The sequence below is a fragment of the Myotis yumanensis genome, unplaced genomic scaffold, assembly GCF_028538775.1.
Source record: "Myotis yumanensis isolate MYYU_CA2020_CCGP unplaced genomic scaffold, mMyoYum1.0.hap1 SCAF_4, whole genome shotgun sequence".
Taxonomy (NCBI): Eukaryota; Metazoa; Chordata; class Mammalia; order Chiroptera; family Vespertilionidae; genus Myotis; species Myotis yumanensis.
In genome coordinates this window covers 33,346,377-33,358,750 of record NW_027223755.1, presented here as the reverse complement: position 1 = coordinate 33,358,750, position 12,374 = coordinate 33,346,377, and the positions used below count along the sequence as shown (strand labels likewise).

The following is a 12,374-nucleotide window of genomic DNA, read 5'->3' as shown; positions in this document are numbered from 1 at the left end:
TCTTTGAGGGTGTGGCAGTCAATTAGCATATTCCCTCCTTATTGGCTGTGGATGCCGCCATCTTTGAGGGCACATCAGTCAATTAGCATATTCCCGCCTTATTGGCTGCAGGTGCTGTCATCTTTGAGGGCGGGGCAGTCAATTAGCATATTCCCGCCTTATTGGTGTGGGCACCGCCATCTTTGTGATGGCATGAAGGTCAATTAGCATATTCCCTCTTTATTAGATACGATTTGCTTTGTTTTAAAATCTGCTTGTTCTTTATATTTTTAAATGTATTTCTTAAAATATATTATACATATTTTTTAAATATTCAGTGTCTGAATAAAATCTTAAGAATTTGTGCATCTGATTCTGTTGTCTGTTGCTTCTAATAGTTTTTGTCAGGGTGTCTGAACTGAGTGTGTGTGTGTGTGTGTGTGTGTGTGTGTGTGTTCATTTCGAGGTACTCATTTTCTTTTGTACTTTCTTCAAGGACAGGGAATAAAAGTAGGTTCCTCCTGAAAGGATTTATGTTTGCTTGTATCAGACTTCTGGGGGCACTAAGAATCCAGGATCATTTCCAACTAAATTCTTGGCTGGAGAATTTTGAGGCCACCCAGGCTCAGTGAATTGGGGCTCCAAACTGATGGGAAGGCTGCCTTGTGGCTACAGTTCCTAGGACATGCTCTTGCCCCAAAATATTCTGTGCCACAATTCAAGATGGGCAGTTTTCCTGCAGTCCTCCGATGACAATGAGATGACTGATTATTGCTAATGCTCCCTGCCACTAAGGGTGAAGTCTCTGGGTCCCCATCTAAATAGGAGAGTCTTCTATTAGACAACTACTACCTTGGGAAGCCTTACACTTTACATTCCCTTGGTGTGAGACTTGAAAAAAGTGCTCCAGTTCACCCAGTTTATCAACTGTCATTGTGCTCCCTTACTTCTCTTCCTTCATATAGTTACTTATTCCCTGGTCTGAGTATTCCTTGTTTTGTTTTTCTTTTCATTTACAAGTTCATAGGAACATATGAGAAGATATTTTCATGTTATATCCAAGATTTTTAATTGTTTTTAGTGGGAGGATCGGTTTGGACTCTTAGGCTGTCATGTTGCCAGAAACTGATTTTCAATAACATTTAAAATTTTGTCATCTATTCCAAAATTATGTTTACTTTTTGACAACAAGCATGATAATAATGTGCTCTTGAAAGGACTCTAGGTTTACTAAGGGGTTTTTAAAAGCAAGTATTCTCACCAAAATCAAAGTGAAGTTTCATAAATACCAATGAAAACTTTACAGACTGTATCTACTCGAGGTTGGATCGAATTGAAGAATGGAGGCACGGAAAGAGCACTGGACTGGAAGCCAGGGGACCTGAGTTCTAGTCCTATTAGTTTGCTGTGTGATTCTGGGTAAGCCCCTTAATTGGCTGGCCTTTGGTTTCCCGTGTATACAATGGAAGGGTAGGACTGGATGCTCCATTTAGAACCCAAACTGTGACGACTGCACAGAAGTATGCAATGTAAATAGAGCATATTCAATATCAGAGTTTTGATGCACAAGGTATTTCTTAAAGCGAGCCTACTTTCACATTTTTAAACACACTGCAGCACAGTGTTTTAAATAAGCTTACACTCTGGTGTGGCCACTTTAAAAGAACAATATAAACTACTTTTGTACTTCAAAATAGATGTTTAATGATTCTTAATATTTTGACATCATCTTAGTTCTGAGAAGTTTATTATTCTCTTTGTTCTTTCTGGCATTTCAAATTCTTTAATGTAGCTATTAGTATAATTTAGGGATTATCTGCCTTTTGCATGAGAAATTACTAATATTCAAAAGCTGCATCTGTACCATGTGCCAGGAGTTGATGTGAAGAATTCTGAAACTACAACCATTTAAAACTGTCAGCATATTGCATTAATCATTTAAAAAATCAATCTAATGCCACACAGATTAAACTGTCCAAAGTAAGTTTTAATGCAACATATTCACAGGTTTACACTATAAAGCTGTGAAAAGAATATATCTTTTTCAAATTTGATTAAGTGCTGCAAGATGCTGAAGAAAGTCAGCACTCAAATGAATTATATGTTTGATGTCATTTTTGGCAAAACCTCAGAAAATGTCACATAAAAGAAAAACATCATACTTAAAATAAGGTCTTGACTGCAGTCTGGAATAGTTAAGAACTCCATTCCTAAGTGGGAATGCTGGTTGTAATCAAACTTTTAATGGCGAGAGTAGTCCCCCTGCCATGAGACCATCTAAATACCAAAACAAAATAAAAAACACCATATGCGCTCTCGCTCTCTCTCTCTCTCTCTCTCTCTCTCTCACACACACACACACACACACACACACACACACACAGCACTCACCTCATTTACTTTCTAAAGTGGACAAATTTGTAATTATGTCAGTTCAGGCTCCAAATATCTAATGCAATTTATAAAATTTCCTTGCAGATTTATCAGTGGCCACTTGAGACATGAGGAGGTGGCAGGCTACCAGGCAGTGTCAGCAGGTTCCTGCTTGTTGTTTTGTTTTAATTTATGAGAGTTCTAATTAACTCCCATCAGTAACGAGATGAAGTCCCTGGGTGCCAGTACCCTCACATCTTCTACACCTAGAGCTGAAGGCGGTAGGAATTTTTTATCTCTTCACCACATTCATGAAGTCTTTACATCCATGTCTTCGCTATCTTACTTTGTCTGATATGATAGAATTAAGAGGAACAAATACCCCTAAAAGCAGGTTATACATTTAAGAGTTACTGGCCAATTTCACTTGAACGTTTTTTTTTAAAAAGCATATTACAAATAAGATTATAATAAAATATATGGAAAAGAATACACCTGTATATTTCTGGCATGAAGATTAAAAAGTCCAGAAAAATAAATATCACAAAGTTAACTATGGCTGTCTTTGGAAGAAGTATTACAGGATGATCTTTCTTTTTATCTACATGCTTTTCTATATTTCTGATATTTTTTGCAAAGGACGTATGTTACTTTTATAATTAGAAGAATTAATATAGCTTTTATTAACAGTTACCACCAAAGATTAATGCTTAGCTGTATCAATTAACAAACTTAATTTTACTGGATTAGGAATAGCATCGATATTAATAAGACAAACTAGAGTTACGCTAAATATAGCTAAAGGCTCTTGTTAAATTTCCTTCATTGGAATTACATCAACACCAGGCAGAAAGAATGCTTATTTAAAAACTATATAAAGATAGTGAAGGGCTGCAGAGAGATACCCTTAACATACTGGTTCCTAGAGATGAGTCCTAAGTTACCATTAGGAGGTCTGCAGGATGGTTTAGAATTCAAGAAATAGAAAAATATATAAATTAGTTAGTTTATTTTTCAATGCACATGAAAATTAAATATGCCCATAATGTATGGTTCTAAAATAAATTTCAACAAGACTTGCTCTTGATGTCTAGATGTCCAAAAAAGAACAAAGTGCTTTATAGACTCTCAAATTAAAGATGACCATCTCGTATTCACCTTACCAAGAGATTAGATTCTTTGTCTAATTGTGAGGATATGTACATCTTTATATTCATTATATACCTTTAAAAGTCTTTATTATTTAAAAAATTGTATGACTGTAAGACAAATGGCTAGAAATGTGCTTTCTGGCTCATGAAGGTAACAACATGTATGCACTAAAATTTCACCGGGGAGACTGGTGGTCCTGACTACAAAGGGAAGCTTTATTTTTCCAAGACTTCCAGGAAATAGGATGCTCTGCACAACTGAATATTTCAGATAAGAGAATCTTATCTTTAATTGGCTAAAATGACTATTTTTTTGCCAATTAGGTTAGAATCATTGCCCATTCTCAATCGTATTAAGCAATAATAAATACCATCTAAACTCTTCTTAATGAATCAGGATTATTATAATGAACATCTGACATGTTCTCTAAGAATAAATGAAGTATCATCTACAGCAAAGATTTCCATAATACTCCACTCCTATGTTCCTGTGTTTCCTTACTTACCTAATGTCAGGTGGTCAGCTTCCACCTCTTGCTGCCGTCAGAATAGATATCCCTACCGGGGTCTTTCTCTCTCACTTTTTTTAGCCCAATAATATAATTGGCTAGAGAGATCCATGGGCCAGTCCCTGCCCTTGCTTTTCCTTTGCTTGTTCATTTATTTATATTTTAATTTTTGAGATATGTAGTTAATATAGTCATACATTTTATGAATTTGCCCTCTTAAAGGATACTGTCCCTGACTTTTATTATTCTTTAGTCTATTTTAAACTTAGAATCAGATAATCAATTTGTTAGCACCATGACCAAAGTAAGAAATAAAGAGTATTACCACTGGTAATACTGGTCCGAGAGGCTTTGTATGAACCAAGGGCATATACTTTCACTTTTCTACATAAATGACATTAAAAGTTAGTACATAATTAAAAGTAGACTACAGGAAAAATAGGTCTCATACTTCTGGCTCCCAAGAAAAATAATTCAAGAGTACCTGAAGAAAGTGAACTACTTTGAAAAAAGGATTTTTGCTTAGTTTGCTCAAAAAGAGGAATTAATTCTACATGGTATCGGACACAGCACAAAGCTAACATTCCAAAGGGATTTTTGTTTCTTATAAAAACCAAGATTAAGCTAGTTTAACATTATAGGTTAGATAGATGAAAAGTAGTCAAAAACTATAGATACACTTTCATAACCTATCAAACCTGAGGGGCCCTAGTCTGACTTAATCCAGAATTAAAAAGACAGTTTGAAGAAACCTGAAATGGACCAGTGCAATTTGAGAGGAACTAAGCACCTCAGGGATGTGCTTCATGAAGAGGCTTTAAAATTCTTTCTTGATTTACAATCTCCGGTTGCCCCTTCCTCCTCTAATTTCTGGCACTAGCCATAGAGCAGGTATTGTGTGCTTAGAACTTTGAAAAGAGGATCTGACACCTTATCTTCCTAAAGCTGATTAGAGAATAGTCCAAAACTATATCTCTAAGTGACTATGTGCAGTTTGGTACTAGTTTGATATGATGAAACTTAAAGAAACCTGGGAAGTACTTAGAAACACAATTTAATGAAAAGGATTATATAGTTTATTAAAGTACTTGACAGAGCCAACACAGGAAACTAACTCTGCCTCCAATTAACTACCAATTTTATTTAAAATTTATTACCCCCCACAAACGTCCTCTTTACAGGCCTGGATGATTTACAGGGGGACTAACGAGACTCCTGGGCTGCAAACAGAACTGTCCTGCAGCACATCTCTCCTGACAATGCTGTCTCTAAGTAAAACACCACACTTCTTGTTTACCTACATTGGGGTGTTACAGCCTACTGCAACTCTGCATTCAACAAGATATGTAACTCCTTAGAATTTTAAGTTCAATTTCATGCTACTATAAAAATTCTAATTATCTATATTAATAAAAGAGAAACATGTAAATTGACCATCACTTTGTGATGCCCACAACCAATCAGGAATGAGTATGCAAATTAACCCAACAAAACTAGCGGTGGCCCTGCCCCCTGGCCGCTCTGGGCCTCTGGGCAGCGTGCCTCCTCAGGGCCTATCTACCACACTCCACACCTGTCAACCATCCTTGCAGCCTCCTAGTGGCCCAGCTCCCGGCCTCAGAGGCAAACCTCTGGTGCCTGAGGTTGTAGCTCCCAGTGTCTGGTGTCTCCCTCTATCCCAGCGGTTCTCAACCTGTGGGTCGCCACCCCTTTGGCGATCAAACGACCCTTTCACAGGGGTCGCCTAAGACCATCCTGCATATCAGATATTTACATTACGATTCATAACAGTAGCAACATTACAGTTCTGAAGTAGCAACGAAAATAATTTTATGGTTGGGTCACAACATCAGGAACTGTATTTAAAGGGCCAGAGGTTGAGAACCACTGCTCTATCCCATTTCTGCCCCGCTGCTCTGGTAAACAAAACCCTAGTGTTGGAGCAGCCCCATGGGTACAGGCAGGAGCTCGCTCAGTGCACAGTTAGCGTGCCCCAGGAGCCCCGGGCCAGCCAAGGGGTGATGGTGGTGGCCATGGCGGCAGCAGCAGGTAGCTCAGCTTTGTTTTGAATAGATGAAAGAGGCCGCCTACACAGTAACCCAAATTATCAGATCTCCCTCCTCCCTATCTCGCCAAATCAAGAAGGGAGGGGCAATGGGCATGGAAGGAGGGTGGGCAGGCAGGAGGCGGAGGGCAGAGGAGGAAGAGGATGAGGAAGGGGGACAGTTGCATCCCAGTTTCACAATGGGAAAGTGAAACTCACTAGCGCACCCAACCTCTCCAGTCCTCCCCGCCTGCCTCGCTCCCCCCACCTCTTCCCCTCTGTGCCTCCCCGGGAGCGCCAGAGCTGCACAGAGGAACTCTCTGGAGAAGGAGGGCGAGGAGGAAGTGGAGGGGCTTGCCACTGCTGCCGCCGCTACACAGGCTGCCGGAGTGAGACCGCCGCATGCCAGCAGCCAGGGGAAGGAAGGCCTATTCTTGCACGAATCTTCGTGCATCAGGCTTCTAGTATGACTATAATGATTTTATCCCTTGACATTCTTTTCTTTTCATTTACTAAAGACTTCTTTTATAAATTATCTGAAGCTTTAAAAAAGTAAATAGATGGCAAACCAATGACAAAAATGCATAGGTCGTGTTTAGATAATGCTCTTCTTATACAGATCTATAATTATATCCATTATCTGACAATATCCTTATGATATAAGGAATATCAGATCTTGAGCTTTACTGAGAAGACGGAAAATGCCTGGTCTTAGTACTTTCCTGTTTATTTTTTTTAATTTAAATTCTTTATTGTTTAAAGTATTACATCTCCTTTTTCCCCCCCATTGACCTTTCCCCGGCTGCCTCCACCCCCCAGCATATGCCCTCACCCCCCTACTGTCTGTGTCCATTGGTTATGCCTATATGCATGCATACAAGTCCTTTGGTTGATCTCTTACACACCCCCCCACCCCCCCACATACACACCTTCCCCTGTCTTCCCTCTGAGGTTTGATGGTCTGTTCGATGCTTCTATGTCTCTGGATCTATTTTTGTTTTTCAGTTTATGTTGTTCATTAGATTCCACAAATGAGTGATATCACGTGATATTTACCTTTCTCTGACTGGATTATTTCGCTTAGCATAATGCTCTCTAGGTCCATCCATGCTGTTGCAAAATGGTAAGAATTCTTTCTTTTTTACAGCAGCACAGTATTCTATTGTGTAGATGTACTGCAGTTTTTTAATCCACTCATCTGCTGATGGGCACTTAGGCTATTTCCAAATCTTGGTTATTGTAAATTGTGTTGCTATGAACATAGGGTGCATATAACCTTTCTGATTGGTGTTTCTGATTTCTTGGGATATATTCCTAGAAGTAGGATTACTGGGTCAAATGGGAGTTTCATTTCCTGTTTATTTTTTGAGAAATTATAATATTCCAAAGGATTATTATAATTGTTAGTGTTACATATAATGAGCACTGAATACTACTGTCAAAATTACTATAAAAAATAAAATTAATGTATTTTTAGTCCCTTTGTTATTAGCAGATGTAGTCTATGCATCCAGATAAAAAAAAATTCTTGTGAAAGGTAAGTCTATATTACACAATTTACTATACAACAAAATATCCACAAGCCTCTTTTTTAATATTGATTATCTACTTCTAAGTTTATTGGCAAATTAAATAGCTAGATATAAACAAACAAACAGGAAAGTACAACCAGGCATTTTCAGTCTTTTCATATCATGTTCAAAAGACCAAATCATACAGAGTTGCTATAATACTCAAATAATTTAGTCTTGGACTAAAAGAAAATGGTTTATAAAAGCCTGATATGTAGCCATATAGCCCAAACAAGAAATCTTTCCTGAATAGATTCATGAGGGTATTCAGCTCAACTGATGCATGACGTTATAAAGTCATGGTCAAATAACACTTTCCTACTTCTTTTTATGTGATAATCTTACCATGCAAATGCATATGAGAACCTCTGGATCTGTTCCCAGAGTTTACATAGTCCTAATCTTGGAGTATCTGTTGTCTGGGAAGATAGGCTAAGTTCTACAAACATTCAAGGATGCCTAAAATTCTACTTTGTTTCCACAATGCTATGCAGTGAGATGGCTCATGGTATCATTTTCAATCCTGGGGAAGAAAGACTACTAGACTTAAAAACTGCAAAGAAACATGTAAATATCAAATAAAATATAATGTCTACTGAAATTCATAAATCTTTCATACTAAATAATTTTTTATCATCTTATCAGCAACACTTGTCAATTTTAAAAGATCAAAATAAGTTTAGAGGAAATTTAATCCTAAGAAAAAGGTAACCCATAATGCATTACAGATAGGGGCTAAATATGAATTTCGTTAAGCATTCTAAGAAGATAGTGACAATACAATATTGCTCCTAGTAACACTCTTAAAAATAATAGAATCAAAATAAAATGACCAACTTAGTGTTCACATTTTGTTTTCTAAATACAAACTCCAATAAGAGAAACCAGAGTTCCTTGGAGAAGTGCTTGATTCCAGGTGTGCAGAAGGCAAAACACAAGATCAATTGGGAGCATCTTGTGCCAGAAAGTAAGAAAGTATGCAAAGGATGGGACAAGATGAAAGGACAGAGGCCAGCCAGAAAGAGCTACTAAGGGCCAATGCTGACATTATTTGAACAACAAAATAAATAATGACAGTTTGGGATTAAAACATAGAAAATAAATGCTTATAAACCATACTGACATAAATAAGTAAATAAATAAATAATAGAAGAGAGACCTCTCTCTTGCAGAAGAATTCCAAGTAATAAACATAACAGGTATCAGGGACATACAAACTCACCATTACAACACCACAGTAAATAACTGTTGCCTAGAGACAAGACCCACCCATTGATGCTAAAATTAGTGGGGGAAGCTTGAAAAGGAACTGAATATTTATATAGTCTCAAAGTATCTTCCCCCAAATATTTATAATCTCAAAGGGAAAAAGAGTAATTTTATAGTGTAGCAGCTCAGCAGACACCACTTTAACCATGAGATCATGGCAATGTCACCAGTAAAAAGACAATAGACATCCTGTTACATCTATATAATGCACTGGGAAGGACATATCACTTATGTGGCAATCTTGCCCCCAAATGCATAATCTCAATATTACATGAGAAAACACCCGACAAACTCAAGGTGAGACATTCTACAAAATATCTAAGTGAGAATCAGGAGACATGATGGAACTCTGGATGGAATCATAAAACAAAAATGACATTAATGGGAAAACTGGTGAATTCCAATTCTAATAAGGTAATTCTAATAAGGTCTATAGTTAGTCACTAGTGCTGTATCAACATTAATTGCTTGGTTTTAACCATTGTACTATGATTATACAAGACCTTAACATTGAAGGTATAAAGGAAGAAGAAGTACCATGTTAAAATATAAGCAAATACCCTTACCTTCACTTGATTTTTCTGCTTGTTTTGTTGCATTTTCTACTTTTTTTTGTTTTGCTGCTAAGAGTTCCCGCTTTAATTGTCTTGCTTCTTTTCTGAGCTCTTCACTATAAAGCAAAAACAATCACATAAGTATAAAATATACTGAGAGAAAGTTGCTTAGCAAAAACAAGTAATTCTGGTTTTCAGGTGCATTAAATCCCTAAGAAAAACATAGCTTGTAATGTAATTAATTTTGTGTATGTTTACTTGTGGTATGGAAATATACTTAAAGAATATTTTAAAGTTATAATAGCAATCTATCCATATATATAAAAGGCTAAGCAACCAGCTGACCCTCCAACTGGCTGACCGGCTGGTAGGTATGATATGCACTGACCACCAGAGAGCAGACGCTCAACACAGGAGCTGCCAAGCGACAGCAACTTTGCAGAGTGCCCTCTTGCACTCTGGGACCCCCTCGGGTATGTCGGACTGCCAGTTTCGGCCGATCCCCGCAGGCCAGGCCAAGAGACCCCACCTGCTGGAGGGACACCGCTCACTCTGTAGACACCCTTCGAGCCCTGGCGTAGCCCCAGGTGCGGCTGGCCGGAGAGGGACCTTGGGAGGTTGGTTCCAGGGTGTGTCCGGCTGTCTTGCCCAGTCCTGCCCTGCTGGCCACCTTCTAATTAATTTCCTTTCAATGTGCACGAATCCGTGCACTGGGCCTCTAGTATAATATGAGTTATTATAAAATATACCCCCTTTCAAGTATATCAAACAGAATTAGGTAAGTGATAAATGACCCATTGTTCTCCCTCTAATTTACTTGCAAATTTAACATCCTAGTTTCAGTTTAATAATTTGTGGATAGCCAAATCAAAGTAAAATTTTTAATGTAAGTACTATTAACTAAACCTGGGCATACCCAAAAAGATTTGGCTTTAAAACTTACTGAATTCCTGAACTGGCACAAATAACTACCATTTATTAAGCAATTATTACAAGTTAGCTGCAGTGCTAAAATTTTTATAAACTCAATAAAAATTTTAATACCTTTTAATACCCACTTAATACCACAATTTGGCAAATAATTTCCTCTTCTGTGAAAACTACCAGACCAATGTATTCTGATGATGAATACAATCATATATTAAAGGCAAAGTGAAATGTAAATGGTGACTTCACTGTAAGCCACTAGTTAAGTGACTAGTTTCAACAAGCCAGTTTTAGGACAGAAGATTCAAATTCATGCCTTGGAAAAACTTATTAATTTGTGATGAACCCTTAGGGTCACTTGTTTTTTTTTTTTTGTTTTTTTTTAAAATATATTTCTTTATTGGTTTCAGAGAGGAAGGGAGAAGGAGAGAGAGATAGAAACATCAATGATGAGAGAGAATCACCGATAGGCTGCCTCCTGCATGCCTCCCACTGGGGATCGAGCCCGCAACCCAGGCATGTGCCCCTGGCCGGAATTGAACCTGGGACCCTTCAGTCCACAGGCTGATGCTCTATCCACTGAGCCAAGCCGGCTAGGGCAGGGTCACTTGTGAATAATCAAAACTATGAATTTTATATCTGTGAATGTTAAACATCCACTCTATTTTCAACTAAAGCTACAGTGGATCACAAAGACTGAGACAGACACTCATGTGAAGGTTTAGTGGAATCTTAAGTCTGAATAATTCTATACTGATTCAACCTTTATTTCTTCATCCTGATCTCTAAATCTGATTTATAGATTATAAACATATATATATTTTACCACTGCCCTATAATAGAGTTACCAAACTGATAGGTCTTACAATGTCAGTGACTCAGTTTTCTTTTTACCTCTTTCCCACATCAAACACACACAGTCATGTTATGTATCTGCTTGGCCTCCAAGACCCTTAATTCGGAAACTCTCCTTCTGATCAATATCTATTACCTTTAAAAAAATTTTTTTTCTTATTGACTTCAGAGAGGAAGGGAGAGGGAGTGAGAGATAGAAATATCAATGATCAGAGAGAATCACTGACTAGCTGCCTCTTGCATGAGCCCTACTGGGGATCAAGCCCACAGCCGGGCATGTGCCCTGACCAGGAATTGAACCTGTGACCTCTTGGTTCATAAGTTGATGCTCAACCACTAAGCCATGCTGAACAGGGAACCTTTTTAGTTTTCTCACTCATTCATTTGTCTGAACCTGTGCTTACTCTTCTAATAACAAAAGCCAAATCCTTAACGTAGTTCACCGTCTACTGATCCTATCATAAGCCCAATTGGCTCTCCATCCATTCTGGATGATTCGTTCAGCCATTTCACTGATGTGCTCAACTGCACCTTTAATTTTCTACTTGTTTGTCCTTATGGATACATCATAATCACCTAAAAAGCTTGTTAAAACAACTTCCAGAAGACAAACCTCTAGAGAATATGATCTCTTTAGATATTGGATGCTGCCTGGGAATTTGCTTTTGTGACAAGTTCCCCAGGTGATTCCATTACGCACTCAGGTTTGGGACCCAATGCATTAGGACCTTACTATAGAAATTATCTCTCTTTCTTACAACTTCAAGCACTCCTACTTCAAAGATCCTTTTATTCAGCCAACAAACATGATCACATTTCCGTGGACTGTGCTCCAATCAAGTGATTATTATCTTCCCAAGTGGACTCCTTGCCTGAAAGAATAGTTTATATACACAGCCTATTGCATCAACCTCTAACTTCTTAATCTCTTGCAATCTATCCTTTTTATACTCTATTGAAACTGCTCTGTATCAACCAAATTCAATGGCCTTTTCTCAGTCCTCCTCTTCCTCTTTGGCCTATCATGCAATGATATTAACCACTCCTTCCTTCTTGAAATTCTATCCTAATCAGACTTAACTACCACTTAAGAGTCTTGATTTGCCAATTCTCCTTCTCCTAGTTACTCTTTCTCTTCTCAT

General features: G+C 37.9%; 1 protein-coding gene across 1 annotated transcript in view; it reads right to left on the bottom strand.

Moving 5' to 3' along the window:
• The window catches only part of CWC27 (CWC27 spliceosome associated cyclophilin), a 174,727-nt gene that overhangs the window by 64,068 nt on the left and 98,285 nt on the right, over positions 1 to 12,374 (bottom strand). The window contains 1 exon segment of the mRNA XM_070412057.1: positions 9,463 to 9,566. Coding sequence (XP_070268158.1) covers positions 9,463 to 9,566 — 104 coding nt within the window.